This window comes from Trachurus japonicus, chromosome 22 (genome assembly GCF_045865225.1).
Source record: "Trachurus japonicus isolate A0001 chromosome 22, Traja_1.0".
Lineage (NCBI taxonomy): Eukaryota > Metazoa > Chordata > Actinopteri > Carangiformes > Carangidae > Trachurus > Trachurus japonicus.
This window is the reverse complement of record NC_140928.1, coordinates 565,485-590,020: the sequence shown is the minus strand read 5'-3', so window position 1 is coordinate 590,020 and position 24,536 is coordinate 565,485. Positions and strand designations below refer to the sequence as shown.

Sequence of the window (24,536 nt, the reverse complement as noted above, 5' to 3'; positions counted from 1 at the left end):
CAGGTGAAGACTGAGTGCCTTTAAAGATGGCCGACGCCTTCCTCTTCCTCCCGCTGGACCGCCGTCGTCATGGAGACGAGTTAAGTCAGAGTCTGTGCTGTAGTGTTCGGTTAACGGCCGGGGCTCCAGCGGGCGTTGGCCATCTTTAAAGACAGTCGCTGTCCAGGACGTCAGAGACACGAGCACTGTGAACGTTCCCATCAAACGGAACAATAAAGTTTGTTCAAAGTGACAGAAAGTCTGGTATTGCTGTTTTCAGAAGTGTCCTCTCTACAGTCTAACATGAGCTCTATCTACATCAATAATCAATAATAAACGTAGCGATCCTTCATATTGACGGGACTCGAACCTGCTCGTCGTCGTTTCCCTCCAGACGAGCGGTGGAATGAAACATCTCAACGTCTCTAAAAAAACTCCTGAGCTCCGGAACGTCTCAGCGTCGCTTTACAAAACTCAACGTCTTTGCATAAGAATAAAAACCAGACAAAATCAAAATGGCTTCAGATCCCCCTGTGTGTGTGTGTGTGTGTGTGTGTGTGTGTGTGTGTGTGTGTGGTGTGGGGGGGGGGGGTGGGGGGTTGGTCAGCAGTTCAGTTGGTCATCATCGTGTCAGTTACATTCACTCCTCAAAAACAGCTCAGAAACGTTTTTTAAAGCCAATCGTTTCTCCGCTTCAGTAAAACCAACTGGTGTTGTATGTTACATCGATGGAAAGCCTGATGAGTCGCCTTGACAACCAGCCGATGAGTCGCCTTGACAACCAGCTACAACTTGTAAAGATCCTGCATCTGTGGAATGAGCAACACAGCTAAACGTGTGGGTAGCGCCCAAAAACAATGTGCCACTATCCCCTGCAATATTCTGCTGGTAGTGTTATGCTAAGTTCTGTTTTGGGGATTTTGGCCCTTTTTCTATTGGACACTACCCACACGTTGAGCTGTGTTGCTGTTTCCACGATTGCACGATCCGTCCAAGTTGTACCTGGTTGTAAAGATGACTTATCAGGTCTCTTGGAAATAAGTTAATCAAAGGCAACAGGACTTGTATTTGTTGGTTACACATCGGTTTGACTAGTCCTCACTAGACTGATGCGTTATGAACTGATGAAGCCTCTTGGATAAGAGGCAAAACGTCTTCCTAGACAAATACAAGACCAGTTGCCATCGATTCAATTTGTTGCCCAGAGATACCGACGACCTGGATGGATGAGAATATCCACAGAGAGGATTTATCAGGCTGTTTATCCAACTATTTAAAGCTATCAGTAAGTGATCCGGTGGTTTTGTCTAACTTCCTGTCAGCAGATGGAGTTAGCAGTCCCTGCCCTCGTCCCTGCACACACAGAGAGGACTGCCCCTTTATGCCGTTCTCTCTCCTCATTGGATAAAGGTTGTAGGATACAAGGAAAGTTTTCTCCTGGGCTCAGAGCAGAGCAGAGTGACTGACAGACCCGTGTTTCAGACCAAACACTCTATAGAAGTGATTGCTGTCGGAAGATACAACTATTTAAGACTTAGATTAACACAAACATTCACCTGACTTCTGATTTAAATAAAACTCCAACTGGTTTCATTTAAGGTGAGAAATGACTGACTGATTCATTGAGGAATGTAGACTTGGTAAAGTTCCGTTTCTCCTACTGTCCCTGAAAGCAGCACAGGATGAACCTCGCCATACAATACATCAGTGTGGGTTCACTGTGGAGGAGGTGTGGAGGGGGCGTGGTCACCAAGAGTGGGCGTGGTCAGTGTGAGTGGGCGTGGTCAGTAAGGGAAGTGGGCGTGGTCATCCGGAGGAGTGGGCGTGGTCAAAGGGGTGTGGTCAGTGGGAGTGGTCATCCCGAGGAGTGGGCGTGGTCAGTAGGATAAAGGGGCGTGGTCAGCAGGATAAAGGGGCGTGGTCGGTAGGAGAAGGGGGCGTGGTCAGTAGGAGATGTGGGCGTGGTCAGCTGGAGAAAGGGGTGTGGTCAGTATGAGGAGTGGGCGTGGTCAGTGGGAGAAAGGGGTGTGGTCAGTATGAGGGGGCGTGGTCAGTATGAGGAGGTGTTGATCCGGCGGTGAACGGCCTGCAGCAGCAGCAGTGAATACTCCTCCAGCAGAGCAGCTGTCTTCTCCCCCCCCACCCCCTCCAGCCCCCCTCCCCCTCCCCCTCCCCCCTCCACTCCCATCATGCTCGGCGCCCCGAGCGGCAGCGAGTCCAGCTCCGCCCTCATGGTCACGAAGGCCTCTGATAGGACGACGGCCATCTGCCGCTGGTCGGGGGCGGAGTCGTCGGTGGACGAGCCGTTCACCTGCAGGAGAAGGAGACAGGTCTTTACATCCCATAATAACCATAGATATACATATACACATAGATGCCGCCTCTGCTGTCCATAGGAACGATACGTCAACGCTAGGGGTGTCACGATTCTCCAAACCCACGATTCGATTCGATTCTCGATTCTTTTTCTTTTTCTTACAGCACAGAGGCCTATAGACCGAACCTCCTTGTTGTTTACATTCTACTTCCGGGTAGAAAACCAGCTGTAATGTGAATGAGATCAATAGTAACGAACGAGAGTTTAGCTATATATCATATTTTTCACGCCCTATCACAGTTTAGACAAATCTGAAATGATTGAAGAAACATTACTATTTCTGTGTGTGTGTTTTGTGTTGCTATGTGTTGTATTTATTCAGTTTGGGGGAATCACAGTGTCTAGAAAGCATCAGTGGCTCAGCTGACAGGGACAGCTAACGGTAGCTAAGCTAACGGCGGTAGCTAAGCTAATGGTAGCTAAGCTGACAGCGGTAGCTAAGCTAACGGCGGTAGCTAAGCTAACAGCAGGACGTCAGCTGTTAAAACCCTCCCGTTGTGGGACACCACATGAAACTACTCCAGTTAGCTCAGTCATGTTGGAACTCAGATATCCGCTGGAGAAAATATTTTTTCATGGAGCGTTTATTGAGTCACTGAGTTATTAAAGTTAAACAGGTAGCTAACCGTTAGCCCGGCTAATCTATGATAACCATGACTAATTACCAAAATGTGCACACATAAATAGTAATGTTTGTCCAATCATTGGTTTTATAAACTTTACAAACATCAGATTAGTCTAAACGGTGATATAGTGACATGAAAAATGAGATAAATATAGTGAAACTCTCGTCCGTCACTATTGTTCTCATGCTGGTTTTCTACCCGGAAGTAGTTGGCGATTCGTCCTATACTCCATTTTCAGACTAGTCTAGTCTACGATCATTGGTTTTATTCATCAACTTTTATACAGAAAATCTTATTTCAAAAGATGTGCTACATATAAGTGATGCAATTTCCATAATGTATCACATTAGGCACTAATGGTCAAATTTAAATAATTTGTTTACAATATAAAGGTAACAATCTTGTTCTCAGTCATTTGGTCCTCAATTTTACCAAGAATGCCCCCAAATCCTCTCTTTGACTTCGATGCTCGAGACCATGACGTAATTTCAATCGATTTCGATAAACAATGGGCTTTATGCACAGCTCCACTACTTCCTGAAATAAGCCAGTTCGTTTATTTCCTGTCTTAAATTATTGGACCAATTGATTAATCCAGGTGTGCCTGAACCATTGTTGTGAGGTCAGACACACCTGGATTAATCAATTGGTCCAATAATTTAAGACAGGAAATAAACGAGCTGGCTTATTTCAGGAAGTAGTAGAGCTGTGCATAAAGCCCATTGAAATCATGACACCCCTAGTCAACGCGGCGGCCATCTTGGTCAGGGGAAGCTGTGTCTACTTCCTGCATTAGTCAACAGAGGCAGACGTCTAAAATTGCCACCATTTATAAATGTCAGACAGATATTTATGATACAACAACATTTAAAAAAAATATATACGTATATAGGCTATATTAAATATACACTTCCATACTCAGACACACACCCACATGCATAAATACAGTAAAATGTGTTCTCCAGGGTCTGACTGGTCTGACTGCTGGTCAGACGTTTATATGTCTATGGTCAGAAACCCCTGACCAAGATGGCCGCCGTGTTGACCTGCCTGACGACCCCGAATGTGGCATCATAGGCGGCCTTACCTATGTTTCAACCGTTTCAATTGAAACGGGCCCCAGCCACCAGGGGGCCCCCAGCTGCCAGCCACCAAGTAAAAGACAGTACAATAATTCATAGGTTTCACCTTATCATACACACACACACACACAGGCCTACATCCACCACACACCAACAGCTCTGTCCACCGTGCAGTCACACACTCGACCCCTGATCCGCTCTACAACCACTGATGCGCGTGTCATGCCACACCGCGACTGTAGCCTACTAGTCGCTCCTAATTAATAATACGGCAGGAAATATCAATAACAACGTAGGCTATTACCTTTGAAAACGGCTGCAAACTATCAATAGACCCTCGTTTTCCTTCTCCCAGTATTATTCCTTTTCTCTTAGTGTTTGTTTTTCCTGCTTTCCTCCTGACGTGCGCCCAGTTGCGTAACCTGATGATTGACGTCTGTCAATCACTTTCCTCCTCTTTCCTTTTTTTCCTCAGGTTAAAATGCCTCCAAGGCGATCTATGAGTACGTCCTAACTTAACAGAGAAATAAAACACAGCGAGAGCACAACTAAAATGTGATATTATTGGCAGCTTATTTACAGATTTTAATAACGGAGGAGACAGCTGTCTGTCTGCTGCTCCAGCACCGCAGCACCGACAGGATCAGCACCTGTAGACGTCTGTCTGTCCGCATGTCTCGTCCTTTCCTTGTCCGTGGTGCTGAAATAACGCGGAGCACTTTGCTCTCATTACTTTTGTTGCCAATTTAAATTCAGAATATTGTTAAAGCCTGTAGTTTGTCTGAAAATGTACATAATGATTTTGCTTTTTGATGAAAACCAACTTCAGTCCTCGTTTTTTCTGCTAAGTCCTGGTTTCTTGCCCTGACAGTGATTTTAACACTTAATGTGTTGTGCGTAGCTGGGATGCATGGATAGTGCGTTTACTGCGTCCTTTCAGGGTTTAAAGCATCAGCGACACATGGGAACATAGCTGGCAAATAATTTTATGTTTAACAGGGTAGGGCCTCATATGAAATATTGAAACGGGCCCCCTGATGTCTAAGGCCGCCACTGTGTGGCATCTATGTATCCACAAGTTTCCGAACGTCATCTATGGTCAAAACCGGAAGAAGCCGGTTTTGCCGGTTTGGTGGAATTGTACCTTTACGTTTCCATGGTTTTCAGTCGTTGTCATAGTTGCGGTAAACGCATGGATCTATTAACGCTGGCTTTTAACACAGATGTCAATCTGTGTGATATCCACTGTTAAAAAAAGAAAAATCCATGCATTTACCGCGACTACTGAAACCATGGAAACGTAAACATAACATTCCACCGGAAGAGCAAAACCAACGTTTTTGACGTTTGGAAAAAGGTGGATATCTATGATCATAACAACACCCTCTGACCTCTGACCCTCACATCCACTGAGGAGAAACTCCCAGAAACCCTTCTCTCACCTGTCTGTAGAGGTGCGTCGCTCTCCTGAAGCAGCTCCGCAGCTCATTGGTCAGAGCTCTGCAGGTTTCCACGGTGACGGGCAGGTCTGCAGGCGACAGAGGAGAGTCGCCGCTGGCCCCGCCCCTCGTGGTCGTCTGAGGCTCCTCCCCCTGCGGCGGCGGGGGGGTCAGCGGGGACACGGAGACGGGCGGTGGCCGTGGCGGCGGCGACGAGGCGGCGGCGGCCATCTTGGAAGCTGGTGAGAACGCGGCGAGCGACGGTTTGTCGGGCAGCGGTCGGCCGGCGCCCGGGACTCGAGCCTGGAGGGCGCGGGCCGCTGCCGCCGCCGGCTGGTTACCATGGTTACCCAGAGAGGAGGACGAGGAGGCGGCCACGACGACGGGGACGACGGCGGCGTGGGGGGGCGTGGCCACGGCCGCGTTGGAGGAAACCACGGCAACCGGAGGAGGAGGAGGGGCCACGTCTCTGGTGGCGGCCGGCGGCGGCAGCGGTGTCGTCATGGTGACGGCGGCGGCAGCGTCCTCGGCCGGGTCGACGTTGAGGCCGTCGCCCACGGAGACGGAGCGGGACATCTTGGCCATGGAGCTGGCCGTCGGGCTCATGTAGGAGCGCGGCGACGGGGCCGCGGACGGCGTCGACGACTTCCTGCCCGTTGCCGTGGCGGCGGTGGTGGTGGCGGTGGGGGGGGGAGGGGGCGTGTCCTGCTGCGGCGAGCGCGGGGAGGCGGGGCTCGGCCTCGGGGGGGGCAGCACCGTGGAGGAGGAGGGGGGGCGGCGAGGGGACGAGGGGAGGGTGGTGGGGCGCTGGGGGGCGGCGAGCACCTGGAGGGAGCGAGGGGGGGGGTCACCTGAGGAGAGAGAGAGAGGAGAGACAGGTGAGTCTCCATGGAAACGCTCATGCAGGTTTCACCTTTAAAAACTTTTTTAAACCATTATGAATTAGATTTAAGACTATCCATTATTATTAAGGGATTTAATGGATAGTCAGTGTTAGTGTTGGTCAGCTCGTAGCTGCTCAGCTGGTCTGACCAGGTTCAGGCTGAGATAAACATAAAACTGACTCACTGATGATGAGTGTTAATGATGAGTGTTAATCTATGTGTGAAAGTTGTACTGTGCTGTTTTTTATCTGTGTTGTTGTTTTTTTAGATGAAATGTCAAGAGTGTGATCTGCTGCAACTCAATTTCCCTACGGGGACAAACTACTACTACTACTTTATTACAACAAACTAAACATGCTTGCAGAATAAAAGAATAAAACCCCCCCATCCAGATTTCCTGGAGGGAAGTGGCAAAAATAATTCCCAAAGTTCTAGCCATATTTCAACATCAATGTCTCATTTACAATTCTCCATCTTGGAAATAAGCCGGATGGATTGAGTTAGACTGATGTTTATCTTCTCAGTGTCGCTGGCTGAAAGTGAAAAGGCCAGACCTAACCAACTGCTGATCGGCGGGCGCTAACCCTGGGCGGAGGGATACGTGAGTTGGTTAGGTCCAAATAAAAACTGTGTTTTTCCTGCACTTTGAAGGGCTGGAAAAAATTATATTATAGTGAACAATGGAACTGTGTATTATTTTTCAGGTAAAACCTCTTTTAGGCCGTGAAAATAGGCCGTTTCTTTGGGTCTGTTCACAACACTGTATGTTGTAAATCTCTGGGCAGGGCTATTATGGGCTGGCGTTGCTAACGGGAGGAGTGCAGAGAGTCTTCTACTGCAATTAAAGTACTTAAGGGCTATTTGGAGATCATACAACCCCACTTTAAAAAAATGATACTATCCCTTTAATGCTGTATAGCCGTGTTACCTGTGTCGGTCAGCAGACTGTGCACTGACTGGGACTTCCTGAGGCCCCCGGGGTTCAGGTGGGGGGGCACGGCCCGGCTCCTTCTGGACTCCTGCAGCTTCTTCTTCAGGGGGGAGAAGAAGATCCCCATGGCGTGGGGGGGCCGGGTCTGGTCCTGGTCCTGGTCCTGGTCCGGTCTGTTCAGGTACAGCATCTGGTTCTGGATCTGGTTCTGGACCTGGTCCCGGGTCTGGTCTGGGTTCCACGACACCCTGCGGTCCCGGTCCCGGTCCTGGTTCAGGTTCTGGTCCATCAGGGGTCGGACCTCAGAGACCAGAGGACGGGTCTTCACCTCCCCCCCTCCCCCAGCGCGGGACGGGAGGGGCAACACGGCCCGACTGACCACAGACAGAGAGACAGACGGTCAGGACCAGGACCAGGACTAGAGTCCGGTCCAGACTCATCAGATGTCTTCGGCTGTTTTCGAAACCGCATACTACCGTACTGCCTACTACATACTGCATTACTGTATCCAGCACTTTATTTTCCCATGATCCATTGCGTCACACCACAACGGAAGTCGGTTTTAGTAGCTTTCTAGCGAGCGGCTAACTGGTAGCGTTAGCCACCGGTTCTAGCAAGCGGCTAACTGGTAGCGTTAGCGGCTAACTGGTAGCGTTAGCCACCGGTCCTAACGAGCGGCTAACTGGTAGCGTTAGCCACCAGTTCTAGCGAGCGGCTAACTGGTAGCGTTAGCGGCTAACTGGTAGCGTTAGCCACCGGTGTAGGCCCCAAATGTGGGGGCTCCGGGCTGCTAAAACCGTTTTGACTAAATCTGATGTTTATTAAGTCTATAAAACAAATTATTGAACAAACATTACTATTTCTGTGTGCACATTTTTGTAATTAGTCATGGTTATCGTAGTTGTTAGCTTTGCTGCTGCTGACAGCTAACAGCAGTAGCTAAGCTAACAGCAGGACGTCAGCTGTTAAAACCCTCCCGTTGTGGGACACGACATGAAACTACTCCAGTTAGCTCAGTCATGTTGGAACTAGGATATCCACTGGAGAAAATATTTTTTTCATGGGCCGTTTATTGAGTTATTGTTTATTGACACTGCTAACGGCTAACGGCTAACAGCTAACGGTTAGCCCAGCTAATCTAAAATGTTTGTTCAACAATTCGTTTTATAGACTTCATAAACATCAGAGTAGTCACAACGGTGATATAGTGACGTGAAAATGTGACATAAAGCTAAAACCTCGTCCGTATTGTTCTCATTAAAATTACATGATGATTATAAATAAAGTCATCACGGCCGATGTCTATCAACCAGTCTATGCTATCAACAATACAGTCACGGTGGAATGGATCGTCATGGCGACACCCAGCGTCATTCTCAGGAAAGTGGTGGATACTACATACTGCATTAGTATGTACTGTATACTGCATACTGAATGTAGTATCAGTCTGCTACTTCAGCAGACCGACTCCGTTCACACCGCAGTATGCAGTATACAAGCTTCCCAGAATGCATTTAGCAGCAACCAGTAGCGGTAGCTGTAAAACAGGCTAAAAGCTGTTTTATTTCCCGCTCTAGCGCTGTTATTATGTAACTTTATTAAGTTTTAATATTTGTTCATGTGAGAAAGTAACTGTTTAGATCCCAAATATACGGCCAGTTTATCCAAACGACGGCTGGTTAGAAGTTTGCTCCGATGTTTTTCAGAGAAGTGAAGCTCTGCAGCGACCGGGACATCACAGAGACAGCAGCCGGTCTGCAGAGCTGCTCGGCCGGCCAACCTCCGTCCTCATCCCGGGGGAGAAAGCGATCACGAATAAATGTTTTACAATGAACCGATCAGTCTGCATTAAGTTTTATTTTATTAAGCTACATGGTTACAGTCCACGGCAAAGATACTTCACTACCATCTTTGGTTACGGTTAGACGTCAGGGGAGCATTGCATTGTGGGATACAGTACACAATGTAGACTGGTCAGATACTGGAGAGATTTCCTGAATCAGTACGACATCCGGGAATTTTTCGCATACTGCAGATTTTGCTTTTGTTTGCATACTACATTTTGGGCAAATCAGTACATACTAGTGGTATAGTAGCCTATGTGGTTTCGAATACAGCCTGAGGGATTTACCTTCCAGGTGCATTCTGGGACAGGAACCTGGACGAGATGCTGAGACTCTCAGTGGAGCTGTGAGACGCTCTGCTGGGACTTCCTGTCAACAACAAGTCACATGACTCTACAGGTCAGGTTCAGGTGTGGAACAGGTGGACTACAGAGGACTAGTACAGGTGTGTTACAGGTGTGTTACAGGTGTGTTACCTGAGGCGGCGCGGTCGGCCAGCGTGACAAAGTTCTCCTTGAGGAACGCCTCCTGGTCCGGAGTCTGAGGGACCGGCTGTGACATCACCACCTCCGCTGCTCGGCAACCGTCCTCGTCGTCCTCGTCCTCAAGGTCAGAGGAGTTCACCTCCACACTGAGCTCAGTGGGCTCTGAGTCTGAGGACAGACAGGTAGAGACAGACAGGTAGAGAGACAGGTGAGACAGACAGGTAGAGACAGACAGGTGAGACAGACAGGTAGAGACAGACAGGTGAGACAGACAGACAGGTGAGAGACAGACAGAGAGACAGACAGGTAGAGACAGACAGGTGAGAGACAGACAGGTGAGAGACAGACAGAGAGACAGACAGGTAGAGACAGACAGGTAGAGACAGACAGGTAGAGACAGACAGGTAGAGACAGACAGGTGAGAGACAGACAGAGAGACAGACAGGTAGAGACAGACAGGTAGAGACAGACAGGTAGAGACAGACAGACAGGTAGACAGACAGGTAGACAGACAGGTAGAGACAGACAGGTAGAGACAGACAGGTGAGACAGACAGGTGAGACAGACAGGTAGAGACAGACAGGTAGAGAGACAGACAGGTAGAGACAGACAGGTAGAGACAGACAGGTAGAGACAGACAGGTGAGACAGACAGACAGGTGAGAGACAGACAGAGAGACAGACAGGTAGAGACAGACAGGTAGAGACAGACAGGTAGAGACAGACAGGTGAGAGACAGACAGGTGAGAGACAGACAGAGAGACAGACAGGTAGAGACAGACAGGTAGAGACAGACAGGTAGAGACAGACAGGTAGAGACAGACAGGTAGAGACAGACAGGTAGAGACAGACAGACAGGTAGACAGACAGGTAGAGACAGACAGGTAGAGACAGACAGGTGAGACAGACAGGTGAGACAGACAGGTAGAGAGACAGACAGGTAGAGACAGACAGGTAGAGAGACAGACAGGTAGAGACAGACAGGTGAGACAGACAGGTGAGACAGACAGGTAGAGACAGACAGGTAGAGAGACAGACAGGTAGAGACAGACAGGTGAGACAGACAGGTAGAGACAGACAGGTAGAGACAGACAGGTGAGACAGACAGGTAGAGACAGACAGGTAGAGACAGACAGGTAGAGACAGACAGGTGAGACAGACAGACAGGTGAGAGACAGACAGAGAGACAGACAGGTAGAGACAGACAGGTAGAGACAGACAGGTAGAGACAGACAGGTGAGAGACAGACAGGTGAGAGACAGACAGAGAGACAGACAGGTAGAGACAGACAGGTAGAGACAGACAGGTAGAGACAGACAGGTAGAGACAGACAGACAGGTAGACAGACAGGTAGAGACAGACAGGTAGAGACAGACAGGTGAGACAGACAGGTGAGACAGACAGGTAGAGACAGACAGGTAGAGAGACAGACAGGTAGAGACAGACAGGTAGAGACAGACAGGTAGAGACAGACAGGTGAGACAGACAGACAGGTGAGAGACAGACAGAGAGACAGACAGGTAGAGACAGACAGGTAGAGACAGACAGGTGAGAGACAGACAGGTGAGAGACAGACAGAGAGACAGACAGGTAGAGACAGACAGGTAGAGACAGACAGGTAGAGACAGACAGGTAGAGACAGACAGACAGGTAGACAGACAGGTAGAGACAGACAGGTGAGACAGACAGGTGAGACAGACAGGTAGAGAGACAGACAGGTAGAGACAGACAGGTGAGACAGACAGGTAGAGAGACAGACAGGTAGAGACAGACAGGTAGAGAGACAGACAGGTAGAGACAGACAGGTGAGACAGACAGGTAGAGAGACAGACAGGTAGAGACAGACAGGTAGAGAGACAGACAGGTAGAGACAGACAGGTGAGACAGACAGGTGAGACAGACAGGTAGAGACAGACAGGTAGAGACAGACAGGTAGAGAGACAGGTGAGACAGACAGGTAGAGACAGACAGGTAGAGACAGACAGGTGAGACAGACAGGTAGAGACAGACAGGTAGAGACAGACAGGTAGAGACAGACAGGTGAGACAGACAGACAGGTGAGAGACAGACAGAGAGACAGACAGGTAGAGACAGACAGGTAGAGACAGACAGGTAGAGACAGACAGGTGAGAGACAGACAGGTGAGAGACAGACAGAGAGACAGACAGGTAGAGACAGACAGGTAGAGACAGACAGGTAGAGACAGACAGACAGGTAGACAGACAGGTAGAGACAGACAGGTAGAGACAGACAGGTGAGACAGACAGGTGAGACAGACAGGTAGAGACAGACAGGTAGAGAGACAGACAGGTAGAGACAGACAGGTAGAGACAGACAGGTAGAGACAGACAGGTGAGACAGACAGACAGGTGAGAGACAGACAGAGAGACAGACAGGTAGAGACAGACAGGTAGAGACAGACAGGTAGAGACAGACAGGTGAGAGACAGACAGGTGAGAGACAGACAGAGAGACAGACAGGTAGAGACAGACAGGTAGAGACAGACAGGTAGAGACAGACAGGTAGAGACAGACAGGTAGAGACAGACAGACAGGTAGACAGACAGGTAGAGACAGACAGGTAGAGACAGACAGGTGAGACAGACAGGTGAGACAGACAGGTAGAGAGACAGACAGGTAGAGACAGACAGGTGAGACAGACAGGTAGAGAGACAGACAGGTAGAGACAGACAGGTAGAGAGACAGACAGGTAGAGACAGACAGGTGAGACAGACAGGTGAGACAGACAGGTAGAGACAGACAGGTAGAGAGACAGACAGGTAGAGACAGACAGGTAGAGACAGACAGGTAGAGACAGACAGGTAGAGACAGACAGGTAGAGACAGACAGACAGGTAGACAGACAGGTAGAGACAGACAGGTAGAGACAGACAGGTGAGACAGACAGGTGAGACAGACAGGTAGAGACAGACAGGTAGAGAGACAGACAGGTAGAGACAGACAGGTAGAGACAGACAGGTAGAGACAGACAGGTGAGACAGACAGACAGGTGAGAGACAGACAGAGAGACAGACAGGTAGAGACAGACAGGTAGAGACAGACAGGTAGAGACAGACAGGTGAGAGACAGACAGGTGAGAGACAGACAGAGAGACAGACAGGTAGAGACAGACAGGTAGAGACAGACAGGTAGAGACAGACAGGTAGAGACAGACAGACAGGTAGACAGACAGGTAGAGACAGACAGGTGAGACAGACAGGTGAGACAGACAGGTAGAGAGACAGACAGGTAGAGACAGACAGGTGAGACAGACAGGTAGAGAGACAGACAGGTAGAGACAGACAGGTAGAGAGACAGACAGGTAGAGACAGACAGGTGAGACAGACAGGTGAGACAGACAGGTAGAGACAGACAGGTAGAGACAGACAGGTGAGACAGACAGGTAGAGACAGACAGGTAGAGAGACAGACAGGTAGAGACAGACAGGTAGAGACAGACAGGTAGAGACAGACAGGTAGAGAGACAGGTGAGACAGACAGGTAGAGACAGACAGGTAGAGACAGACAGGTGAGACAGACAGGTAGAGACAGACAGGTAGAGACAGACAGGTGAGACAGACAGACAGGTGAGAGACAGACAGAGAGACAGACAGGTAGAGACAGACAGGTAGAGACAGACAGGTAGAGACAGACAGGTGAGAGACAGACAGGTGAGAGACAGACAGGTAGAGACAGACAGGTAGAGACAGACAGGTGAGAGACAGACAGGTGAGAGACAGACAGAGAGACAGACAGGTAGAGACAGACAGGTAGAGACAGACAGGTAGAGACAGACAGGTAGAGACAGACAGACAGGTAGACAGACAGGTAGAGACAGACAGGTAGAGACAGACAGGTGAGACAGACAGGTGAGACAGACAGGTAGAGACAGACAGGTAGAGAGACAGACAGGTAGAGACAGACAGGTAGAGACAGACAGGTAGAGACAGACAGGTGAGACAGACAGACAGGTGAGAGACAGACAGAGAGACAGACAGGTAGAGACAGACAGGTAGAGACAGACAGGTAGAGACAGACAGGTGAGAGACAGACAGAGAGACAGACAGGTAGAGACAGACAGGTAGAGACAGACAGGTAGAGACAGACAGGTAGAGACAGACAGGTAGAGACAGACAGGTAGAGACAGACAGACAGGTAGACAGACAGGTAGAGACAGACAGGTAGAGACAGACAGGTGAGACAGACAGGTGAGACAGACAGGTAGAGAGACAGACAGGTAGAGACAGACAGGTGAGACAGACAGGTAGAGAGACAGACAGGTAGAGACAGACAGGTAGAGAGACAGACAGGTAGAGACAGACAGGTGAGACAGACAGGTGAGACAGACAGGTAGAGACAGACAGGTAGAGAGACAGACAGGTAGAGACAGACAGGTGAGACAGACAGGTAGAGACAGACAGGTAGAGACAGACAGGTGAGACAGACAGGTAGAGACAGACAGGTAGAGACAGACAGGTAGAGACAGACAGGTGAGACAGACAGACAGGTGAGAGACAGACAGAGAGACAGACAGGTAGAGACAGACAGGTAGAGACAGACAGGTAGAGACAGACAGGTGAGAGACAGACAGGTGAGAGACAGACAGAGAGACAGACAGGTAGAGACAGACAGGTAGAGACAGACAGGTAGAGACAGACAGGTAGAGACAGACAGACAGGTAGACAGACAGGTAGAGACAGACAGGTAGAGACAGACAGGTAGAGACAGACAGGTAGAGACAGACAGGTGAGACAGACAGACAGGTGAGAGACAGACAGAGAGACAGACAGGTAGAGACAGACAGGTAGAGACAGACAGGTAGAGACAGACAGGTAGAGAGACAGGTGAGACAGACAGGTAGAGACAGACAGGTAGAGACAGACAGGTGAGACAGACAGGTAGAGACAGACAGGTAGAGACAGACAGGTAGAGACAGACAGGTGAGACAGACAGACAGGTGAGAGACAGACAGAGAGACAGACAGGTAGAGACAGACAGGTAGAGACAGACAGGTAGAGACAGACAGGTGAGAGACAGACAGGTGAGAGACAGACAGAGAGACAGACAGGTAGAGACAGACAGGTAGAGACAGACAGGTAGAGACAGACAGACAGGTAGACAGACAGGTAGAGACAGACAGGTAGAGACAGACAGGTGAGACAGACAGGTGAGACAGACAGGTAGAGACAGACAGGTAGAGAGACAGACAGGTAGAGACAGACAGGTAGAGACAGACAGGTAGAGACAGACAGGTGAGACAGACAGACAGGTGAGAGACAGACAGAGAGACAGACAGGTAGAGACAGACAGGTAGAGACAGACAGGTAGAGACAGACAGGTGAGAGACAGACAGGTGAGAGACAGACAGAGAGACAGACAGGTAGAGACAGACAGGTAGAGACAGACAGGTGAGACAGACAGGTAGAGACAGACAGGTAGAGAGACAGGTGAGACAGACAGGTAGAGACAGACAGGTAGAGACAGACAGGTGAGACAGACAGGTAGAGACAGACAGGTAGAGACAGACAGGTGAGACAGACAGACAGGTGAGAGACAGACAGAGAGACAGACAGGTAGAGACAGACAGGTAGAGACAGACAGGTAGAGACAGACAGGTGAGAGACAGACAGGTGAGAGACAGACAGAGAGACAGACAGGTAGAGACAGACAGGTAGAGACAGACAGGTAGAGACAGACAGGTAGAGACAGACAGACAGGTAGACAGACAGGTAGAGACAGACAGGTAGAGACAGACAGGTGAGACAGACAGGTGAGACAGACAGGTAGAGACAGACAGGTAGAGAGACAGACAGGTAGAGACAGACAGGTAGAGACAGACAGGTAGAGACAGACAGGTGAGACAGACAGACAGGTGAGAGACAGACAGAGAGACAGACAGGTAGAGACAGACAGGTAGAGACAGACAGGTAGAGACAGACAGGTGAGAGACAGACAGAGAGACAGACAGGTAGAGACAGACAGGTAGAGACAGACAGGTAGAGACAGACAGGTAGAGACAGACAGACAGGTAGACAGACAGGTAGAGACAGACAGGTAGAGACAGACAGGTGAGACAGACAGGTGAGACAGACAGGTAGAGAGACAGACAGGTAGAGACAGACAGGTGAGACAGACAGGTAGAGAGACAGACAGGTAGAGACAGACAGGTAGAGAGACAGACAGGTAGAGACAGACAGGTGAGACAGACAGGTGAGACAGACAGGTAGAGACAGACAGGTAGAGAGACAGACAGGTAGAGACAGACAGGTGAGACAGACAGGTAGAGACAGACAGGTAGAGACAGACAGGTGAGACAGACAGGTAGAGACAGACAGGTAGAGACAGACAGGTAGAGACAGACAGGTGAGACAGACAGACAGGTGAGAGACAGACAGAGAGACAGACAGGTAGAGACAGACAGGTAGAGACAGACAGGTAGAGACAGACAGGTGAGAGACAGACAGGTGAGAGACAGACAGGTAGAGACAGACAGGTAGAGACAGACAGGTAGAGACAGACAGGTAGAGACAGACAGACAGGTAGACAGACAGGTAGAGACAGACAGGTAGAGACAGACAGGTGAGACAGACAGGTGAGACAGACAGGTAGAGACAGACAGGTAGAGAGACAGACAGGTAGAGACAGACAGGTAGAGACAGACAGGTAGAGACAGACAGGTGAGACAGACAGACAGGTGAGAGACAGACAGAGAGACAGACAGGTAGAGACAGACAGGTAGAGACAGACAGGTAGAGACAGACAGGTGAGAGACAGACAGGTGAGAGACAGACAGAGAGACAGACAGGTAGAGACAGACAGGTAGAGACAGACAGGTAGAGACAGACAGGTAGAGACAGACAGACAGGTAGACAGACAGGTAGAGACAGACAGGTGAGACAGACAGGTGAGACAGACAGGTAGAGAGACAGACAGGTAGAGACAGACAGGTGAGACAGACAGGTAGAGAGACAGACAGGTAGAGACAGACAGGTAGAGAGACAGACAGGTAGAGACAGACAGGTGAGACAGACAGGTAGAGAGACAGACAGGTAGAGACAGACAGGTAGAGACAGACAGGTGAGACAGACAGGTGAGACAGACAGGTAGAGACAGACAGGTAGAGACAGACAGGTGAGACAGACAGGTAGAGACAGACAGGTAGAGACAGACAGGTAGAGACAGACAGGTAGAGACAGACAGGTAGAGACAGACAGACAGGTGAGAGACAGACAGAGAGACAGACAGGTAGAGACAGACAGGTAGAGACAGACAGGTAGAGACAGACAGGTAGAGAGACAGGTGAGACAGACAGGTAGAGACAGACAGGTAGAGACAGACAGGTGAGACAGACAGGTAGAGACAGACAGGTAGAGACAGACAGGTGAGAGACAGACAGGTGAGAGACAGACAGAGAGACAGACAGGTAGAGACAGACAGGTAGAGACAGACAGGTAGAGACAGACAGACAGGTAGACAGACAGGTAGAGACAGACAGGTAGAGACAGACAGGTGAGACAGACAGGTAGAGACAGACAGGTAGAGAGACAGACAGGTAGAGACAGACAGGTAGAGACAGACAGGTGAGACAGACAGACAGGTGAGAGACAGACAGAGAGACAGACAGGTAGAGACAGACAGGTAGAGACAGACAGGTGAGAGACAGACAGGTGAGAGACAGACAGAGAGACAGACAGGTAGAGACAGACAGGTAGAGACAGACAGGTAGAGACAGACAGGTAGAGACAGACAGACAGGTAGACAGACAGGTAGAGACAGACAGGTAGAGACAGACAGGTGAGACAGACAGGTGAGACAGACAGGTAGAGAGACAGACAGGTAGAGACAGACAGGTGAGACAGACAGGTAGAGAGACAGACAGGTAGAGACAGACAGGTAGAGAGACAGACAGGTAGAGACAGACAGGTGAGACAGACAGGTGAGACAGACAGGTAGAGACAGACAGGTAGAGAGACAGACAGGTAGAGACAGACAGGTAGAGACAGACAGGTAGAGACAGACAGGTAGAGACAGACAGACAGGTAGACAGACAGGTAGAGACAGACAGGTAGAGACAGACAGGTGAGACAGACAGGTGAGACAGACAGGTAGAGACAGACAGGTAGAGAGACAGACAGGTGAGACAGACAGGTGAGACAGACAGGTAGAGAGACAGACAGGTAGAGACAGACAGGTGAGACAGACAGGTAGAGAGACAGACAGGTAGAGACAGACAGGTAGAGAGACAGACAGGTAGAGACAGACAGGTGAGACAGACAGGTGAGACAGACAGGTAGAGACAGACAGGTAGAGACAGACAGGTGAGACAGACAGGTAGAGACAGACAGGTAGAGAGACAGACAGGTAGAGACAGACAGGTAGAGACAGACAGGTAGAGACAGACAGGTAGAGAGACAGGTGAGACAGACAGGTAGAGACAGACAGGTAGAGACAGACAGGTGAGACAGACAGGTAGAGACAGACAGGTAGAGACAGACAGGTAGAGACAGACAGGTGAGACAGACAGACAGGTGAGAGACAGACAGAGAGACAGACAGGTAGAGACAGACAGGTAGAGACAGACAGGTAGAGACAGACAGGTGAGAGACAGACAGGTGAGAGACAGACAGAGAGACAGACAGGTAGAGACAGACAGGTAGAGACAGACAGGTAGAGACAGACAGACAGGTAGACAGACAGGTAGAGACAGACAGGTAGAGACAGACAGGTGAGACAGACAGGTGAGACAGACAGGTAGAGACAGACAGGTAGAGAGACAGACAGGTAGAGACAGACAGGTAGAGACAGACAGGTAGAGACAGACAGGTGAGACAGACAGACAGGTGAGAGACAGACAGAGAGACAGACAGGTAGAGACAGACAGGTAGAGACAGACAGGTAGAGACAGACAGGTGAGAGACAGACAGGTGAGAGACAGACAGAGAGACAGACAGGTAGAGACAGACAGGTAGAGACAGACAGGTAGAGACAGACAGGTAGAGACAGACAGACAGGTAGACAGACAGGTAGAGACAGACAGGTAGAGACAGACAGGTGAGACAGACAGGTGAGACAGACAGGTAGAGAGACAGACAGGTAGAGACAGACAGGTGAGACAGACAGGTAGAGAGACAGACAGGTAGAGACAGACAGGTAGAGAGACAGACAGGTAGAGACAGACAGGTGAGACAGACAGGTGAGACAGACAGGTAGAGACAGACAGGTGAGACAGACAGGTGAGACAGACAGGTAGAGACAGACAGGTAGAGAGACAGACAGGTAGAGACAGACAGGTAGAGACAGACAGGTAGAGACAGACAGGTGAGACAGACAGACAGGTGAGAGACAGACAGAGAGACAGACAGGTAGAGACAGACAGGTAGAGACAGACAGGTGAGAGACAGACAGGTGAGAGACAGACAGAGAGACAGACAGGTAGAGACAGACAGGTAGAGACAGACAGGTAGAGACAGACAGGTAGAGACAGACAGACAGGTAGACAGACAGGTAGAGACAGACAGGTGAGACAGACAGGTGAGACAGACAGGTAGAGAGACAGACAGGTAGAGACAGACAGGTGAGACAGACAGGTAGAGAGACAGACAGGTAGAGACAGACAGGTAGAGAGACAGACAGGTAGAGACAGACAGGTGAGACAGACAGGTAGAGAGACAGACAGGTAGAGACAGACAGGTAGAGAGACAGACAGGTAGAGACAGACAGGTGAGACAGACAGGTGAGACAGACAGGTAGAGACAGACAGGTAGAGACAGACAGGTAGAGAGACAGGTGAGACAGACAGGTAGAGACAGACAGGTAGAGACAGACAGGTGAGACAGACAGGTAGAGACAGACAGGTAGAGACAGACAGGTAGAGACAGACAGGTGAGACAGACAGACAGGTGAGAGACAGACAGAGAGACAGACAGGTAGAGACAGACAGGTAGAGACAGACAGGTAGAGACAGACAGGTGAGAGACAGACAGGTGAGAGACAGACAGAGAGACAGACAGGTAGAGACAGACAGGTAGAGACAGACAGGTAGAGACAGACAGACAGGTAGACAGACAGGTAGAGACAGACAGGTAGAGACAGACAGGTGAGACAGACAGGTGAGACAGACAGGTAGAGACAGACAGGTAGAGAGACAGACAGGTAGAGACAGACAGGTAGAGACAGACAGGTAGAGACAGACAGGTGAGACAGACAGACAGGTGAGAGACAGACAGAGAGACAGACAGGTAGAGACAGACAGGTAGAGACAGACAGGTAGAGACAGACAGGTGAGAGACAGACAGGTGAGAGACAGACAGAGAGACAGACAGGTAGAGACAGACAGGTAGAGACAGACAGGTAGAGACAGACAGGTAGAGACAGACAGGTAGAGACAGACAGACAGGTAGACAGACAGGTAGAGACAGACAGGTAGAGACAGACAGGTGAGACAGACAGGTGAGACAGACAGGTAGAGAGACAGACAGGTAGAGACAGACAGGTGAGACAGACAGGTAGAGAGACAGACAGGTAGAGACAGACAGGTAGAGAGACAGACAGGTAGAGACAGACAGGTGAGACAGACAGGTGAGACAGACAGGTAGAGACAGACAGGTAGAGAGACAGACAGGTAGAGACAGACAGGTAGAGACAGACAGGTAGAGACAGACAGGTAGAGACAGACAGGTAGAGACAGACAGACAGGTAGACAGACAGGTAGAGACAGACAGGTAGAGACAGACAGGTGAGACAGACAGGTGAGACAGACAGGTAGAGACAGACAGGTAGAGAGACAGACAGGTAGAGACAGACAGGTAGAGACAGACAGGTAGAGACAGACAGGTGAGACAGACAGACAGGTGAGAGACAGACAGAGAGACAGACAGGTAGAGACAGACAGGTAGAGACAGACAGGTAGAGACAGACAGGTGAGAGACAGACAGGTGAGAGACAGACAGAGAGACAGACAGGTAGAGACAGACAGGTAGAGACAGACAGGTAGAGACAGACAGGTAGAGACAGACAGACAGGTAGACAGACAGGTAGAGACAGACAGGTGAGACAGACAGGTGAGACAGACAGGTAGAGAGACAGACAGGTAGAGACAGACAGGTGAGACAGACAGGTAGAGAGACAGACAGGTAGAGACAGACAGGTAGAGAGACAGACAGGTAGAGACAGACAGGTGAGACAGACAGGTGAGACAGACAGGTAGAGACAGACAGGTAGAGACAGACAGGTGAGACAGACAGGTAGAGACAGACAGGTAGAGAGACAGACAGGTAGAGACAGACAGGTAGAGACAGACAGGTAGAGACAGACAGGTAGAGAGACAGGTGAGACAGACAGGTAGAGACAGACAGGTAGAGACAGACAGGTGAGACAGACAGGTAGAGACAGACAGGTAGAGACAGACAGGTGAGACAGACAGACAGGTGAGAGACAGACAGAGAGACAGACAGGTAGAGACAGACAGGTAGAGACAGACAGGTAGAGACAGACAGGTGAGAGACAGACAGGTGAGAGACAGACAGGTAGAGACAGACAGGTAGAGACAGACAGGTGAGAGACAGACAGGTGAGAGACAGACAGAGAGACAGACAGGTAGAGACAGACAGGTAGAGACAGACAGGTAGAGACAGACAGGTAGAGACAGACAGACAGGTAGACAGACAGGTAGAGACAGACAGGTAGAGACAGACAGGTGAGACAGACAGGTGAGACAGACAGGTAGAGACAGACAGGTAGAGAGACAGACAGGTAGAGACAGACAGGTAGAGACAGACAGGTAGAGACAGACAGGTGAGACAGACAGACAGGTGAGAGACAGACAGAGAGACAGACAGGTAGAGACAGACAGGTAGAGACAGACAGGTAGAGACAGACAGGTGAGAGACAGACAGAGAGACAGACAGGTAGAGACAGACAGGTAGAGACAGACAGGTAGAGACAGACAGGTAGAGACAGACAGGTAGAGACAGACAGGTAGAGACAGACAGACAGGTAGACAGACAGGTAGAGACAGACAGGTAGAGACAGACAGGTGAGACAGACAGGTGAGACAGACAGGTAGAGAGACAGACAGGTAGAGACAGACAGGTGAGACAGACAGGTAGAGAGACAGACAGGTAGAGACAGACAGGTAGAGAGACAGACAGGTAGAGACAGACAGGTGAGACAGACAGGTGAGACAGACAGGTAGAGACAGACAGGTAGAGAGACAGACAGGTAGAGACAGACAGGTGAGACAGACAGGTAGAGACAGACAGGTAGAGACAGACAGGTGAGACAGACAGGTAGAGACAGACAGGTAGAGACAGACAGGTAGAGACAGACAGGTGAGACAGACAGACAGGTGAGAGACAGACAGAGAGACAGACAGGTAGAGACAGACAGGTAGAGACAGACAGGTAGAGACAGACAGGTGAGAGACAGACAGGTGAGAGACAGACAGAGAGACAGACAGGTAGAGACAGACAGGTAGAGACAGACAGGTAGAGACAGACAGGTAGAGACAGACAGACAGGTAGACAGACAGGTAGAGACAGACAGGTAGAGACAGACAGGTAGAGACAGACAGGTAGAGACAGACAGGTGAGACAGACAGACAGGTGAGAGACAGACAGAGAGACAGACAGGTAGAGACAGACAGGTAGAGACAGACAGGTAGAGACAGACAGGTAGAGAGACAGGTGAGACAGACAGGTAGAGACAGACAGGTAGAGACAGACAGGTGAGACAGACAGGTAGAGACAGACAGGTAGAGACAGACAGGTAGAGACAGACAGGTGAGACAGACAGACAGGTGAGAGACAGACAGAGAGACAGACAGGTAGAGACAGACAGGTAGAGACAGACAGGTAGAGACAGACAGGTGAGAGACAGACAGGTGAGAGACAGACAGAGAGACAGACAGGTAGAGACAGACAGGTAGAGACAGACAGGTAGAGACAGACAGACAGACAGGTAGACAGACAGGTAGAGACAGACAGGTAGAGACAGACAGGTGAGACAGACAGGTGAGACAGACAGGTAGAGACAGACAGGTAGAGAGACAGACAGGTAGAGACAGACAGGTAGAGACAGACAGGTAGAGACAGACAGGTGAGACAGACAGACAGGTGAGAGACAGACAGAGAGACAGACAGGTAGAGACAGACAGGTAGAGACAGACAGGTAGAGACAGACAGGTGAGAGACAGACAGGTGAGAGACAGACAGAGAGACAGACAGGTAGAGACAGACAGGTAGAGACAGACAGGTGAGACAGACAGGTAGAGACAGACAGGTAGAGAGACAGGTGAGACAGACAGGTAGAGACAGACAGGTAGAGACAGACAGGTGAGACAGACAGGTAGAGACAGACAGGTAGAGACAGACAGGTGAGACAGACAGACAGGTGAGAGACAGACAGAGAGACAGACAGGTAGAGACAGACAGGTAGAGACAGACAGGTAGAGACAGACAGGTGAGAGACAGACAGGTGAGAGACAGACAGAGAGACAGACAGGTAGAGACAGACAGGTAGAGACAGACAGGTAGAGACAGACAGGTAGAGACAGACAGACAGGTAGACAGACAGGTAGAGACAGACAGGTAGAGACAGACAGGTGAGACAGACAGGTGAGACAGACAGGTAGAGACAGACAGGTAGAGAGACAGACAGGTAGAGACAGACAGGTAGAGACAGACAGGTAGAGACAGACAGGTGAGACAGACAGACAGGTGAGAGACAGACAGAGAGACAGACAGGTAGAGACAGACAGGTAGAGACAGACAGGTAGAGACAGACAGGTGAGAGACAGACAGAGAGACAGACAGGTAGAGACAGACAGGTAGAGACAGACAGGTAGAGACAGACAGGTAGAGACAGACAGACAGGTAGACAGACAGGTAGAGACAGACAGGTAGAGACAGACAGGTGAGACAGACAGGTGAGACAGACAGGTAGAGAGACAGACAGGTAGAGACAGACAGGTGAGACAGACAGGTAGAGAGACAGACAGGTAGAGACAGACAGGTAGAGAGACAGACAGGTAGAGACAGACAGGTGAGACAGACAGGTGAGACAGACAGGTAGAGACAGACAGGTAGAGAGACAGACAGGTAGAGACAGACAGGTGAGACAGACAGGTAGAGACAGACAGGTAGAGACAGACAGGTGAGACAGACAGGTAGAGACAGACAGGTAGAGACAGACAGGTAGAGACAGACAGGTGAGACAGACAGACAGGTGAGAGACAGACAGAGAGACAGACAGGTAGAGACAGACAGGTAGAGACAGACAGGTAGAGACAGACAGGTGAGAGACAGACAGGTGAGAGACAGACAGGTAGAGACAGACAGGTAGAGACAGACAGGTAGAGACAGACAGGTAGAGACAGACAGACAGGTAGACAGACAGGTAGAGACAGACAGGTAGAGACAGACAGGTGAGACAGACAGGTGAGACAGACAGGTAGAGACAGACAGGTAGAGAGACAGACAGGTAGAGACAGACAGGTAGAGACAGACAGGTAGAGACAGACAGGTGAGACAGACAGACAGGTGAGAGACAGACAGAGAGACAGACAGGTAGAGACAGACAGGTAGAGACAGACAGGTAGAGACAGACAGGTGAGAGACAGACAGGTGAGAGACAGACAGAGAGACAGACAGGTAGAGACAGACAGGTAGAGACAGACAGGTAGAGACAGACAGGTAGAGACAGACAGACAGGTAGACAGACAGGTAGAGACAGACAGGTGAGACAGACAGGTGAGACAGACAGGTAGAGAGACAGACAGGTAGAGACAGACAGGTGAGACAGACAGGTAGAGAGACAGACAGGTAGAGACAGACAGGTAGAGAGACAGACAGGTAGAGACAGACAGGTGAGACAGACAGGTAGAGAGACAGACAGG

At 50.1% G+C, this 24,536-nt stretch overlaps 1 protein-coding gene and 1 long non-coding RNA gene across 2 annotated transcripts in view; one reads left to right on the top strand and one right to left on the bottom strand.

Annotated features, from left to right (window-relative positions):
• Nucleotides 1-2,023: 2,023 nt before the first annotated feature.
• Nucleotides 2,024-24,536, bottom strand: part of mapkbp1 (mitogen-activated protein kinase binding protein 1) — a 67,721-nt gene continuing 45,208 nt past the window's right edge. Inside the window, exons 28-32 of the mRNA XM_085768154.1 lie at nt 9,639-9,815; nt 9,450-9,531; nt 7,316-7,692; nt 5,507-6,354; nt 2,024-2,290 (exon numbers count right to left, since the gene is read on the bottom strand). Of these exons, the coding sequence (XP_085624280.1) occupies nt 2,030-2,290; nt 5,507-6,354; nt 7,316-7,692; nt 9,450-9,531; nt 9,639-9,815 (1,745 nt within the window). The 3' untranslated portion in view covers nt 2,024-2,029. The remainder of the gene's footprint in view (nt 2,291-5,506; nt 6,355-7,315; nt 7,693-9,449; nt 9,532-9,638; nt 9,816-24,536) is intronic.
• On the top strand, nt 16,963-18,084 carry LOC146963151 (uncharacterized). The gene is made up of 3 exons (XR_015034768.1): nt 16,963-17,039; nt 17,779-17,834; nt 18,047-18,084. It is a non-coding gene; the product is annotated as an uncharacterized LOC146963151 (long non-coding RNA).